Genomic DNA, 15,285 nt, shown 5'->3' on the forward strand with positions numbered 1-15,285 from the left:
AATTGCCAGGACTAGCCGTACATGTCTGATCCCGGTGACCGTGCAATTGATAGTCGGGCAACAATCGGTCGCCCACACGTTCCAGACATTTGATAAAACGTTGGGCCGTATCCAACATCAGTTGACTGGGACCCTGTCCGAAATCGTACTGGCCAACAAATGCTATGGTCAGCGATTGATTGGCCAAACCGATTGGTTTCGATCCGACCGACAGTGTTGATCGTCCCGAATATATACGGCCGTCGCCGCCAATCAATACATTATAGCTAATATCCCGATGTTTCAATATATCCATTTGATAGTCTTGGATATAGCTAACGGCACGGATACATGAGTTCAGATCCAGACAATGGCCAGGATGACTACTAGTTGAATGTATGAACAGATGCTGGACGGGTAGCTTAGACGGTTGGAGTGATTGTTTTGATAGACGTGCCCCCCATTCACTACGTCTAATGAATGGCAGTTCAGGACATTCTGTGTGTGTGTGTGTGCGGAGTGTTTTGAATAATAGTAATAATTATTATTAATAAACTGTATATTAGTATTGATTATGAATGAGAGAGAGAGAGAGAGAGAGAGAGAGAGAGAGAGAGAGAGAGAGAGAGAGAGAGAGAGAGAGAGAGAGASAGAGAGAGAGAGAGAGAGAGACAGAGACAGAGACAGAGACATAGACAGAGAGAGAGAGACAATATCCATGATTTGTATCCCCCGTTTTTACAATGATTGCAATGCACGGGGTTTTGAGAACCCTTAAACTATGTTTCTCTCCAGTATTGTTGGTTATACTGTGTATAGCACTCATAACCGCCGAGAGTGCAGTAGTTAGAGGAGTACCCCTATTAACGATAGGACAGCATTATATATGCGGACAGTTCTGAGTACACATATTATCTGTTTCCTCGCGTTAAAAATCCTAACATACTTAGGTGGCCCAAACGGGTATCGATCTCGGGTTATCGTACTCGAAAGCCGACAACTTAGCCTTTCGGCCACCGAGGCCCCATAGAGAGAGAAACAGAAACAGAGAGAGAGAGAGAGAGAGAGAGAGAGAGAGAGAGAGAGAGAGAGAGAGAGAGAGAGAGAGAGAGAGAGAGAGAGAGAGAGAGACAGAGAGAGAGAGAGAGAGAGAGAGAGAGAGAGAGAGAGAGAGAGAGACAGAGAGACAGAGAGACAGAGAGACAGAGAGACAGAGAGACAGAGAGACAGAGAGACAGAGAGACAGAGAGACAGAGAGACAGAGAGACAGAGAGACAGAGAGACAGAGAGACAGAGAGACAGAGAGACAGAGAGACAGAGAGACAGAGAGAGAGAGACAGAGAGACAGAGAGACAGAGAGACAGAGAGACAGAGAGACAGAGAGACAGAGAGACAGAGAGACAGAGAGACAGAGAGAGAGAGACAGAGAGAGAGAGACAGAGAGAGAGAGAGACAGAGAGACAGAGAGACAGAGAGACAGAGAGACAGAGACAGAGAGACAGAGAGACAGAGAGACAGAGAGACAGAGAGACAGAGAGACAGAGAGACAGAGAGACAGAGAGACAGAGAGACAGAGAGACAGAGAGAGACAGAGAGAGAAAATATCTTATATATAGTTATAATTTTTTTTCTAAATTAATATATTTTTTCAATTAAAATACCTTTTATAATATCTTTAAAACAAATATAACAATTAAATGTTGTAATTAGTAAAATTGTTAGAAAACTAACCAATTGTTTTCCAAACATTATTGTCTAAAAAATAAAAAAAAATTAAAATATCATAGTTTAGTATAGAAAAATTAATTTTTAACAAATAAACAGTTACTTTAATAAAGTCTACTATCCTTTTGAATACACACATACACTACTAACTGCTAACTATAAAACTATAAAATATTTTTTAAAGTTTTTTTTAATTATTTTTTAATTAACTTACTATTACATAATAATATAAAGTTAATTAATTATTATATATATAATATTTATTAGGTTTTTAGAATATGGGGGGTAGAGGAGGGGGTAGAATGTTATCTTAATAATTTATACTTTTTTGTATATAAGTATTATTTGTTTTTTCTTACTTATTTATATATTATTATTTATCTAAATATTATAATATAATTCAATTGTCACACCCCCTCACCAAATACATACCTAATCCCTCTATTAAAATTTTGAACACATATTTTTTTGAGTTGATCCCAATCCCCAACCCCCACCCACTAGTACTCCCCTAGACAAACATAAACTGTGTGCAAACCTTGTATATAATGTAAATTTATATATTGACGCATTTTGTACAAAACACGCGTACATTATATATAAAAATATCTAAAGTTTGCTAAAGGTTTTCGATTTCAGGGGTGGGTTGGTATAGGAGGTTAAAATGGCAAAAATCTCATAAAAATTTGTGGTATAGGGGGTGAAAAATTTTTCATTGCATATTTAAACGACAAAATATATTTATTATAAATAATTATATCTTAATGATAATAATTATAATTTATTTTAAAAAATAATATCATCATCATAATTTAATTTAAGCTAACCATATAGTATCACTTTCCCCTAATTAGCCTAGTACTCCCATTGACTAACATAAACTTGCTCAACCCTGGTAAATAAATTATATATATGTATATATAAATAATTAATAGGGATTGGTTAATATAATAGGCAGGGAAATGGGGGGGCGAAATAATTAGTTTACGTAAACATACGATTATATAATATTTATTAAAAAAAATTTTTTTGATTTTTAAAAACATATTTGATAGTAATATTTGTTTGTTTTTTTCTAAATAAATAAATTATTAGATAAATATTTTTAAATAAATAAATTATTAGATAAATATTTTTAAATAAATAAATTATTAGATAAATATTCACAATCCTATTATATAAAATCTATCAATTAAATTAAAATTTATTATTAAATTAGATTATTATTAATAATAGTTAGAAATAAATATTTATTTAATTTTTTTAAGGATAAGTTTGCTTATATAGAGAAAAATTATTTTTAGACAGCAGGTCCTGAAAGATAAGTGCTAGTAATACGAATAGGAGCACTGGCAGCAGCAGCAGCACCAGTAGCTGCACCACCAACAGGAGCACCGGCAGCAGCAGCACCTGTAGCTGGACCGGCAGCAGCAGCACCAGTAGCTGCACCACCAACAGGAGCACCGGCAGCAGCACCTGTAGTTGCACCAACAGGAGCTCCGGCAGCAGCAACAGCACCTGTAGCTGCACCAACAGGATCTCCGGCAGCAGCACCAGTAGCTGCACCACCAACATGAGCACCGGCAGCAGCAGCAGCAGCACCAGTAGCTGCACCACCAACAGGAGCAGCACCGGCAGCTAGAACACCAGCAGAAGCAGGACCAAATAGTGTTCCAGGACCAACAAGTGCACCACTACCAGTAATATTGTTTGCTATACTACTACTACTACTACTACTACTACTACTACTACTACTACTACTACTACTACTGCTGCTGCTGCTGCTGCTGCTGCTGCTGCTGCTGCTGCTGCTGCTGCTGCTGCTGCTGCTGCTGCTGCTGCTGCTGCTGCTGCTGCTGCTGCTGCTGCTGCTGCTGCTGCTGCTGCTGCTGCTGCTGCTGCTGCTGCTGCTGCTGCTGCTGCTGCTGCTGCTGCTGCTGCTGCTGCTGCTGCTGCTGCTGCTGCTGCTGCTACTACTGCTGCTGCTGCTGCTGCTGCTGCTGCTGCTGCTGCTGCTGCTGCTGCTGCTGCTGCTGCTGCTGCTGCTGCTGCTGCTGCTGCTGCTGCTGCTGCTGCTGCTGCTGCTGCTGCTGCTGCTGCTGCTGCTGCTACTACTACTGCTGCTGCTGCTGCTGCTGCTGCTGCTGCTGCTGCTGCTGCTGCTGCTACTGCTACTACTGCTGCTGCTGCTGCTGCTGCTGCTGCTACTGCTGCTGCACTGCTGCTGCTGCTGCTGCTGCTGCTGCTGCTGCTGCTGACTACTACTACTACTGCTGCTGAGAGCCACTGACTACTAGACTACTACTACTAGAGACCTGGATGGCAGAGAGAGAATATTTCTAATTTCTGTATGTATTAATGGTTTAAGACGATTTTCATAGACAGACAGAGAGAGAGACAGACAGAGAGAGAGACAGAGAGASAGACAGAGAGAGAGAGAGAGAGAGAGAGAGAGAGAGAGACAGAGAGAGAGAGAGACAGAGAGAGAGACAGAGAGAGAGAGACAGAGAGAGAGACAGAGAGAGAGACAGAGAGAGAGACAGAGAGAGAGACAGAGAGAGAGAGAGACAGAGAGAGAGACAGAGAGAGAGACAGAGAGAGAGAGAGAGAGAGAGAGAGACAGAGAGAGACAGAGAGACAGAGAGACAGAGAGACAGAGAGACAGAGAGACAGAGAGAGACAGAGAGAGACAGAGAGAGAGAAGAGAGACAGACAGAGAGACAGAGAGACAAAAAAGGATAAAATATCTAATTTTTAATAATATTTTTTGATAATACCTTTTTCGATATATTTATAACAAAAATAGCAATTAAATACTGTAATCACTAATATTGTTAGCAAACTAAACAATTGTTTACCAAACATTTTTGTCTAAAAAATAAAAAAATAAAAATATTATAGTTTAGTATAGAAAAATTAATTTTTAACAAATAAACCGTTACTTTAATAATGTCTACTATCCTTTTGAATACACATACACTACTAACTATAAAACTAAATTATTTTTAAGGTTTTTTTTTAATTTTTTTTAATTAAATTACTATTACATAATAATATAAAGTTAAATACTATATATATATATATATAATATTATAATGTACGCGTTTTATCCATATACGTAAATATGATGTTAAATTAAAAATAAATAAATAATAGTGATTGGTTAAGATAATAGGGACGAAAATGGGGGACAAAATAATTAAATTAGTTAAGATAAGTATACGTAAAACTTTATATAATATTAATATTTTATTTAATTAAAATTTAAAAACATATTTGATAGTAATATTTGTTTGCTTTTGTAAATAAATAAATTATTAGATAAATTTTTTTTGTTAATAAATAAATTATATAACAATTATACAAATCTGTATTAAAATAATCTATCAATTAAATCAAAAATTTATTATTAAATTAGATTATTATTAATAATAGTTAGAAATTAATATTTATTTAATTTTTGTTTGTTTGTTTGTTTAGATATAAATATTTTTTTTTAGACAGCAGGTTCTCAAGCAGCAACAACACCAGTAAGTACACCAGTAAAATGTCCATGAGCTGGTGAACCAGTAGCTGCACCACCAACATGAGCACCGGCTGAAGCAGCAGCACCAGTAGCTGGACCACCATTATTAGCAGGACTAATACCACCCGTAGCTGGACCACCATTATTAGCAGGACTAATACCACCACTAGCTTGACCACCAACATTAGCAGGACTAATACCACCAGTAGCACCGGTAGCAGCAGCAGCACCAGTAGCTGGACCACCATTATTAGCAGGACCAATACCACCAGTAGCTGGACCACCATTATTAGCAGGACTAATACCACCAGTAGCTTGACCACCAACATTAGCAGGACTAATACCACCACTAGCTTGACCACCATTATTAGCAGGAATAATACCACCAGTAGCACCGGTAGCAGCAGCACCAGTAGCTGGACCAACATTATAAGTATAAACAGAATGACCAATAAATGGAGTAATAATAAGCTTACTGTATGTAACAGTATCATTATTAGCACCTAGACCATCTGGTCTGCCTAATCGGCCAACAAGATCTCTAGCACCTACAGTTAAAATATTACTATCAAACCTGCCAGCACTAGCTGTTTTATTGCACCTATACGTTGGCAATGGTCCACCCTGAAAATGTGGCCATTGTCTGATCGCATTGTATACATTTTGGCCAGGACTTTGTGTACACGACTGATCCCTGTGACCGTGCAATTGATAGTCACCAGTCAATCGATCGCCCAGTTTCTCGAAACATTGGACTAAACGTTTGGCCGTATCCAACATCAGTTGACTGGGTTCCTGGTTGTCGTACTGACCAATGAATGCCACGGATAGGGACTTATCGTGCAAACCGACCGGTTGCGATCCGACGACCTGCGTTGATCGTCCCCAATATATACGGCCGTCGCCGCCAATCAATGCATTATAGCTAATATCCCGGAGCTCCTGTGTATCCATTTGATAGTCTTGGATATAGCGTACGGCACGGATACATGAGTTCAGGTCCAGACACTGACGGGAATAACTACTGGTGTGATATATGAATAGATGGGGAACGGGTAGTTGAGCAGGTGCCAGTGACTGTCGTGGTACACGTGCCCCCCATTCTCTACGATGAATGGATGGCAGATCTGAACATTCTGTGTGTAGGTGTGTTTGGATAATAAATAATTATTAATTAATAATTTAGAGGCAGAGAGAGAGAGAGAGAGAGAGAGAGAGAGAGAGAGAATAAATATTTAATTTTTTATATAAATTTTTTCTAAATTAATCTATTTTTTAAAATCATAATACCTTTTACTATAGTTTTATAACAAAAATAGCAATTAAATACTGTAATCACTAATATTGTTAGCAAACTAACCAATTGTTTACCAAACATTTTTGTCTAAAAAATAAAATAGTTTAGTATTTTTAACAAACAAATAGTTACTTTAATATATAGTTTACTTCTAGTTTTTTCTATACACACATAAACTACTAACTGCTAACTATAAAACTATAAATTATTTTTCAAAGGTTTTTTTTATAAATTTTAATTAATTTATTATTACATAATAATATATATTATATATATATATATATATATATATATATATATATAGTTATTAATAGGATTTTTTTTGTATATGGAGGCTTAGATGAGGGGTTAGGTTGTTATAAAAAATTATAATACCTGTATTATCTTAATATTTAATATTTATCATTATAACTATTTTTGTTTTGTTTTACTAACTTTTTTTTAAATTTACAATTAAAAGTTAAAATTTATATCGAGATTTTTTTTTTTAAAAGAATAAATTAATTGATAAAATAATTTTTAGTTTTTTAATAGTCCGATTAAAATTTTTTAAATCTAAATATTTAATAGTTAACAACCCCAGCATCAAATAAACTCAATTCCTGTATCAATGTGTTTATGATGTAGATATTTGTTTATAATAGGACCCACCTAACTCCTACCCACTCCCTCACTAGTACTCCCCTAAACAAACATAAACTGTGCAACCCTTGTATATAAATACATATATATATATATATATATATATATATATATATATATTGACGCATTTTGACAACGCGTGCGTAGATTATATATATAATGTATGCGTATTTTGTCCAAATACGTCAATTTTTTTTTGTTTTTTTGAAAATAACAGTAAAAGTATAACATCCTGTTACATAATATTTTTTTTTTTGAAAATATTTTCCTGAAACATATTTGACAATTTGATTTATGTTTTTTTAAAAAATAAAAATAAAGTTATCATATTATATAAATAAGTTTTATGGTGATTCCCTATGGGATTATATTTATATTGTTATATTAATTAATGATTACAATTATAATCATTAATTTATACTTATTATTTTTTTTTAATAACAAAAATGTTGTAAAAATAAAATTTTATGCCCAAACAAAAATTAAAGATTTTATTAGTAATTATTTATAATTGAAATACAAAATAAAATAATATAACGGGTTAGTGAGGAATAAATAAAATTATGGATGAAATTAACTAAAAAAAATTAACTATAATAACAACTCTAATATAATAAAATATATTTTAAATATAGTTTTTAAAGTTATATAAACTGTATTATAATTAACTATTATTTATATTAAAATTAAAATTAAAAAAAATTATTGTTTATTTATTTAGGGATATACAATTATACAATTTAAGCATATTATTTATTATAAATTTTATTTAGATAACTTTATTTTTTATCATAGATATTTGTCAGTTAGATATTTTATCATTACCATTTATATTGAAATTAATTTTATTAAGATTATAATTTTAAAGAGGTTTGTGGGGGGGTTTGTTGGAAATTCAATGCTTAATTAATGACTGCCAATCACAGCAGGAGCTGCACCTACAGAAGCTGCACTTGCAGGAGCTGCACCACCAGGAGCTGCACCACCAGGAGCTGCACCTACAGGAGCTGAACTAGCAGGAGCTGCACCACCAGGAGCTGCACCACCAGGAGCTGCACCTACAGGAGCTGCACCAGCAGGAGCTGCACCAGCAGGAGCTGATCCAACAGGAGCTGCCCCAGCAGGAGCTGATCCAACAGGAGCTGCACCAGCAGGAGCTGATCCAACATGAGCTGCACCAGCAGGAGCTGATCCAACATGAGCTGCACCAGCAGGAGCTGATCCAACAGGAGCTGCCCCAGCAGAAGCTGATCCAACAGGAGCTGCACCAGCAGGAGCTGATCCAACAGGAGCTTCACCAGCAGGAGCTGATCCAACATGAGCTGCACCAGCAGGAGCTGATCCAACATGAGCTGCACCAGCAGGAGCTGATCCAACAGGAGCTGCACCAGCAGGAGCTGATCCAACAGGAGCTGCACCAGCAGGAGCTGATCCAACAGGAGCTGCACCACCAGAAGCTGAACTAGCAGGAGCTGCACTACCAGGAGCTGCACCAGCAGGAGCTGCACCACCAGGAGCTGCACTAGCAGGAGCTGCACCACCAGGTGCTGCACCAGCAGGAGCTGCACCACCAGGTGCTGCACCAGCAGGAGCTGCACCACCAGGTGCTGCACCAGCAGGAGCTGCACCATCAGGAGCTTCACCACCAGTAGTAGAACCGAATCGACCATCACGATAGTTGCCATAGTAACTATCAACACTATCTGGTTTGCTAGCAGCAGGTCCATCGTTTAGATTTATAGGATCGCCAATAGTTGTAGCATTACCACCACCACCACCACCACGACCACCATTAGGACCCTTATATGGATTGCAAGAATAACCGGGTAATGGTCCGCCAACATAACGTGGCCATTGTCTAATCAGTTCGTATAGTTTTTCGCCCGGACTTTTTGAACACCATTGATCTCTATCGGCATGCAATTGATAATCGCTGGTCAATCGATCGCCCAGATTGTCCAAACATTTTAGCAAACGTTGACTCGTATCTAACATAAGCTGGTTGGGCTGTTTTTTACCAAACATACCAATAAATGCTATCGACAGTGATTGATTGCCCATTTGATTAGGCATCGAACCCTTTAAATGTTGATCCCGTCCCAGATATACCCGGCCGTCGCCGCCAATCAGATAATTAAAGGCAATATCTTTATCGTATGCTATTTTATGTTTATCTTGAACACGACGTACGGCTAGTATACATGATTGTAGGTCCAGACACTGGTTTCGTATGTAACCGGTTGAAAATACGAATAGATGACGGACGGGTAGTTGTATCGGACGCATGTGTTTGTGTGATATATGTGCGCCCCATTCGGTACGTGTAATAAATGATATATCTGGACATTCTGTGTGTGTGTGTGTGTGTGTTTGTGTGTGTGATTTGTTTGGGTGTTTGTTTGAATGATAATAATAAAAAACTTCAGTAAATCTGATATTTGAATTATAAGTGAGAGAGAGATGGATAGATAGATAGATATATAGTTATATAGATAGATAGAGAGACAGAGAGAGAGAGACAGAGAGAGAGACAGAGAGAGAGAGAGAGAGAGAGAGAGAGAGAGAGAGAGAGAGAGAGAGAGAGAGAGAGAGAGAGAGAGAGAGAGAGAGAGAGATACAGAGAGAGAGAGAGAGAGAGAGAGAGAGAGAGAGAGAGAGAGAGAGAGAGAGAGAGACAGAGAGAAAGACAGAGAGAAAGTATTTAATAATTTTATTCTTAATTAATTAAATAATAATACCTTTTTGTATATCTTTTAAACAATTATAGCAATTAAATGCTGTAATCAATAAAATTGTTAGCAAACTAACCAATTGTTTTCCAAACATTTTATGTGCCTATAAAATAAAAAATACTATAAAAATATTTAAATAAGCAGTAACTATACCTTTGAATAAACACTACTAATTGCTAATTTTTAAAAAATAAATAATTTTTTTTATAAAATATTAATTAACTAACTATTTCATAATAATATACATTTTATTAATATACCGATATATATAAATATAGTATTTAATAGGATATTATGATTTGGAGGGTTAGAGGAGGGGTTAGGTTGTTATATTAATAATTTTTTAACTTTTAACTCGATTATAGTATTAATCAGATATAAATAATTAATTTTAAACGAATTAAATAATATAATAATAAAAATTAATTATTTATATCTGATTAATACTATAATCGAGTTAAAAGTTAAAAAAAATTAAGTTAAAATTTATAATGATTTTTTTTTTAATTAAAATATTCAAATATTTAATAACACTTGAATCAATTTAAATCATAATATTTAATTCATTTGCAATACCCGCGCACACAAAGTACGCATAAACCCTCTATTAAGAGTGAAAAAAACAAAATAAATTTTTATGTTGACACCTACCCCATACCCCACCTGTACTTCCCCCTACTAGACAAAGATTAACTGTGCAACCCTTTTTTTATATAAATATAATGTACGTGCATGTTTTTGCGTCAATTTGATGTTTTTTTTAAATCTAAAAAATAAAATGTGTTTTATGGTTATTATTAGGTGAATAGGGATGGGAATTAGAGGGGGGGGGTAAAGGAAAGGTAATTTTATATATGTAAAAGTATAACATCCGATTACATAATAAATATATATTATTATTTTTATTTTTCCTATATATGACAATTAGATTTAAAAAAATTAAAATAATAAAGTTATCTTATTATATAATTAGGGTTTGTATGCTCATTGGGAATTCCCTAAAAGGGAATCTATTTTTATATAATAATAAGGTTTTATTATAAGATATGATAATTAACTATTATTTATATTTAAATTAAAATTTACACAAAAAAATATTATTTTAATTAATATATTTTAGTTAACTAACTATTATTTTTTACTTATTGTTTTCCTAACTAAGATACAGTATAGATAATTATTAATTTTAGTATTTTAATTTTTATTAAACTAAAATCTAAAATTAGATGAAAGACATATTTTTTAAAATACTGTCTATTATATAATACATATATTATATGAATTAATCTTAACCATGCTTAAATACAACAACAACAAAAAATTAGTAATTATAAATTTTATTTAGTCATTTTTTGTTTTATAAAATTACTTTTAACACGGTAATATTTATTGTTAAATCAAATTAAATATTAATAAATAATATTAAAAGACAATATTAATATATGTTTTATTTTTACACATATTGTTTTTTTCAAATTAAATCAATGTTAATTTTTAAAATAAGCACAATCAAATCTTTTTTTTTTGCGATTAATTATTTTCAAAAAAAATATCAAAATATCAGGGTTGCAAATCAGGGTGGGGTATAGGATAGGGTGAACAAATAGGGTTTAAACAACAAAGTTTATAGATCTTAATTTTATAATAAATTATTTAAATAATAAAAAACAAACAAATAAAAAAAATTAAAAAAAAAATTAATTAACATAATTTATTAATTAATAATCTGTTTTATAGTAATAAACAATTATAATATTATTATTGTTGTTAATATTTTAATAGTGACAAAAAAATCATTTACCACCAAGAACAACTCTAAGATGAGCACCAGTAGCAGCAGCAGCAGCAGCAGCACCTGTAGCAACAGGAGCACCAGCATTAGCAGGTTCACCTGGAACAGCATCCATAGAATAACCTGTAGGACCAAAACCCTGAGCTAGTTTGGCTGATGTAGGACCGTCCAATCGGGCTTCCATAGTACTACCTTGCACAGGTATACTATTGCCGTTACTATCAAAACTACCGACTATAGGTCTATAATCGTAATTACCAATAAGTCCATCAGCTATCTGCGTGCCAATAGTTTTATTGCATCTATACGTTGACAATGGTCCGCCCTTGAAATGTGGCCATTGTCTGATAACATTGTATACCAGTTGGCCAGGACTCTTGGTACACAACTGATCCCTGTGACCATGCAATTGATAGTCACCAGTCAATCGGTCGCCCAGTTTCTCGAAACATTGGACTAAACGTTTGGCCGTATCCAACATCAGTTGACTGGGTTCCTGGTTGTCGTACTGGCCAATAAATGCTACCGACAGGGACTTATCGTGCAAACCGACCGGTTGCGATCCGACGACCAACGTTGATCGTCCCCAATATATACGGCCGTCGCCGCCAATCAGTGCATTATAGCTAATATCCCGGAGCTCCTGTGTATCCATTTGATAGTCTTGAATATAGCGTACGGCACGGATACATGAGTTCAGGTCCAGACACTGTCGGGAATAACTACTGGTGTGATAAATGAATAGATGTGGGACGGGTAGCTGTGAGGGTGCCAGTGATTGTCGTGGTAGACGTGCCCCCCATTCTCTACGACCAACGGATGGCAGATCTGAACATTCTGTGTGTACGTGTGTTTGGATAAGAAATATTAATTATTAATAAACTTTATATTAGTATTGATTATGAATGAGAGATACAGACAGAGAGAAAGACAGGGACAGACAGACAGAGGGACTGACAGACAGAGAGACAGACAGACAGACAGACAGACAGACAGACAGACAGACAGACAGACAGASAGAGAGAAAGACAGAAAAATATTATAAAAATTAGATATTTATTCTGTATGTCTGTCTGTTTGTCTTACATACATACAAACTAGACTGACCACCCATACAGGTGCCGCCTGTATTATACAGGAATTAAGGGTCTAATACAGGTGACAGGAAAGGGCTAACCTGTATAATAAAATATACAGTTTTAAAATATGTAAAACTAATTGATTAATAAAAGTATAAAATAACTATGAATTAAGTTTTGTTAGTAAAAAATTGCTTGTATTTTTAATATACAGTTTAAATATTTCAAATATTTTTTTTTAAATATAAAAAATTTATAAATATTTGTAAAATTGTTCATGTTCAATATAAAATAATTTCAACTTTTTATATAATTATAGCATCTAAATTAAATTTATTTTATAGTATTATAAATATATACGAATATATAGTTATTTAAGTACAGGTTAACATACAGGAATATAATATTTAATATACAGGAAAATACAGGTGAAAATAATAATTTTATACTATTATACAGGTTTACTAATAAATTGGGTGGTCAGTCTAATACAAACAGACAGACATATAGACAGACAGACAGACAGAAAGACTGACAGACAGACAGACAGACAGACAGACAGACAGACAGACAGACAGACAGACAGACAGACAGACAGAATAAATAACTAATTTTTTATATTTTTTTCTAAATTAATGTATTTTTTTTAAAGATATTACCTTTTTCTATAAATTTATAACAAATATAGCTATTAAATACTGTAATCAATAATATTGACAGCAAACTAACCAATTGTTTGCCAAACATTTTTGTTTAAAAAAATGAATAAATGAATAAAAATAGTTTATAATTGAAAAATTAATTTTTAATAATCAAAAAAAATATTTTAAAAAAGGGTTTAATATGGTTTTTGTATACACACATACACTACTAACTGCTAACTATAAAACTATAAATTATTTTTTTAATTTTTTTTATAAATTTTAATTAACTAATTATTTCATAATAATATACAGTTAATTAATTATTATTATATATAGTATTTATTAGGTTTTTTTTAAGTGGAGGGGTAGAGAAAGGGTTAGTTTTGTTATAAAAATTACTCTCTTAATAATTTATATTTTAGACTAATTTTTTTGATTAATTTTTTACTAAATTGATTACTAAATCTATTAGGACAGTAGGTATATAATTAGTATAAGCATCAAAACTGTAAATTATGACAAAACTTTTATTATTAAACAAAAGTACACTTATTTTTAGTAATAAATACAAATTTTCACAACATTTGCTCATTTGGTTCAGTTTTGGTGACTTCTTAAAGTGTTCAATGTCTGAGAAAACCATAAATTTTGCTTCTCGTGATTTTCGGGCAATAATTGCCTATTGTTATCGGCGCGCGCTGACGGCACAGGAGGCGACAGATGAAATTAATGACACATTGGGATCAAATACTGTTATTTACTCTACAGTAACGCATTGGTATCGAGAGTTCAAATTTGGTCGTACATCACTTGAGGATATGCCGAAGTCAGGTCGACCTCGGGAAGTGACCACCGATGAAAATGTGGCCAGAATTCGGGAACTACTTCAAGTAGATCCACGAATGACACTAATACAGATGGCATATACATTGAATATTTCAACCGAGAGAGTCCATCATATTCTACACAATTATCTTAATGCAAGACATGTTTGTGTCAAATGGGTACCTCACGTGCTGTCAGCCGACCAAATGGCCACTCGTGTTAAGATCTGCCGGGAAAACCTAAAGATATTTTCGGATGGCGGAGATCACTTTATTTATCGATTAGTGACTGGTGATGAAACATATGTGTACTTTTATGACAATTTAAACAGTAAAGAAGCAAAGTTATGGGTCATAGAAGATGAAGAGATCCCGAAGTTAGCCAAACGTGAAGTGCATGTAAAAAAGATAATGCACGCCATTTTTTTCGCTCAACCGGTATTGTGAAAATCGTTAAGTTAGGAAAGGGAGAGAAGGTTACCGCCGACTGGTATGTGAAGAAATGTTTGCCTCAAGTCTTTGAATCTGTTTGTGAGGACCGCCCGAAGTCGGGACTAACTGGTATTTTTTTGCATCACGATAATGCCCGTCCTCACAAAGCATTGGTAACAACCAAGTATCTCAAAGACAATGGTATTCGACTTCTGGCACACCCACCGTACAGTCCTGATCTGGCTCCGGCTGATTTTTGGCTTTTCAAAAACCTCAAGAAACACCTGAGAGGAACGGTATTTAATAGCGAAATTGAGATTGACATCGCTATTGAGTCATTTTTGGGAGACCTAAGTCCAGCCGACTGGCGCGGGGTCTATGAGAAGTGGGTCGACCGTATGAAACGTGTCATAAGGGCTAACGGAGACTATATTTAAATAATATTTGAAAAAAATTTGAATAAAATTGTCTTAAGCTACCGAGGCTAATTTCTTTTCTACCAATCTAATATTTATTTATTTTTTTAGGTAAATTTATAATGATTTTTTAAAGATTAAATTAAAGATAAAATGATTAATGTTTTTTTTTAATTTTCAGATAAAATATTGTATAA

At 34.2% G+C, this 15,285-nt stretch overlaps 7 protein-coding genes across 10 annotated transcripts in view; 2 read left to right on the forward strand and 5 right to left on the reverse strand.

The window, feature by feature from the left end:
• Positions 1-1,870, reverse strand: part of LOC128953278 (uncharacterized) — a 2,575-nt gene extending 705 nt beyond the window's left edge. The window contains exons 1-3 of the mRNA XM_054298758.1: positions 1,808-1,870; positions 1,641-1,734; positions 1-477 (exon numbers count right to left, since the gene is read on the reverse strand). The exon at positions 1-477 is cut by the window's left edge and continues 705 nt beyond it. Coding sequence (XP_054154733.1) covers positions 1-477; positions 1,641-1,734; positions 1,808-1,843 — 607 coding nt within the window. The 5' untranslated portion in view covers positions 1,844-1,870. The remainder of the gene's footprint in view (positions 478-1,640; positions 1,735-1,807) is intronic.
• The window catches only part of LOC128953296 (uncharacterized), a 388,095-nt gene that overhangs the window by 297,478 nt on the left and 75,332 nt on the right, over positions 1-15,285 (forward strand). The gene's annotated exons all lie outside the window — the stretch shown is intronic.
• LOC128953405 (antifreeze protein Maxi-like) lies at positions 2,982-3,879 on the reverse strand (the record flags this gene model as incomplete). Its single annotated transcript, XM_054298890.1, has 2 exons — positions 2,982-3,588; positions 3,624-3,879. Coding segments are annotated over 2 exons (840 nt in total), but the record flags the coding sequence as incomplete, so codon positions are not given.
• On the reverse strand, positions 5,087-6,737 carry LOC128953279 (uncharacterized transmembrane protein DDB_G0289901-like). Of its 2 annotated transcripts, XM_054298760.1 has the most exons (4): positions 6,677-6,737; positions 6,521-6,614; positions 5,707-6,366; positions 5,087-5,646 (listed from the first exon to the last, which is right to left on the reverse strand). In XM_054298760.1, exons 2-4 carry the CDS (start codon positions 6,606-6,608, stop codon positions 5,216-5,218), a joined length of 1,179 nt encoding a protein of 392 aa, XP_054154735.1. In that variant the 5' UTR covers positions 6,609-6,614; positions 6,677-6,737; the 3' UTR covers positions 5,087-5,215. The 2 variants fall into 2 exon arrangements, with proteins under 2 accessions (XP_054154735.1, XP_054154734.1); XM_054298759.1 differs by having other exon boundaries at positions 5,087-6,366.
• On the reverse strand, positions 7,895-10,109 carry LOC128953275 (spidroin-2-like). The gene is made up of 3 exons (XM_054298754.1): positions 10,055-10,109; positions 9,908-10,004; positions 7,895-9,517 (listed from the first exon to the last, which is right to left on the reverse strand). The coding sequence occupies exons 2-3, from the start codon at positions 9,993-9,995 to the stop codon at positions 8,076-8,078; spliced, it is 1,530 nt and encodes a 509-aa protein (XP_054154729.1). The 5' UTR covers positions 9,996-10,004; positions 10,055-10,109; the 3' UTR covers positions 7,895-8,075.
• LOC128953288 (peptidoglycan-recognition protein SD-like) lies at positions 11,627-13,657 on the reverse strand. Its single transcript, XM_054298770.1, has 2 exons — positions 13,432-13,657; positions 11,627-12,530 (listed from the first exon to the last, which is right to left on the reverse strand). Exons 1-2 carry the CDS (start codon positions 13,517-13,519, stop codon positions 11,695-11,697), a joined length of 924 nt encoding a protein of 307 aa, XP_054154745.1. The 5' UTR covers positions 13,520-13,657; the 3' UTR covers positions 11,627-11,694.
• On the forward strand, positions 14,043-15,109 carry LOC128953406 (histone-lysine N-methyltransferase SETMAR-like). The gene is made up of 2 exons (XM_054298891.1): positions 14,043-14,639; positions 14,699-15,109. The coding sequence occupies exons 1-2, from the start codon at positions 14,043-14,045 to the stop codon at positions 15,107-15,109; spliced, it is 1,008 nt and encodes a 335-aa protein (XP_054154866.1).

Source organism: Oppia nitens, unplaced genomic scaffold (genome assembly GCF_028296485.1).
Source record: "Oppia nitens isolate AA-2021 unplaced genomic scaffold, nextdenovo-longstitch-racon4-pilon3 scaffold21_pilon_pilon_pilon, whole genome shotgun sequence".
NCBI lineage: Eukaryota > Metazoa > Arthropoda > Arachnida > Sarcoptiformes > Oppiidae > Oppia > Oppia nitens.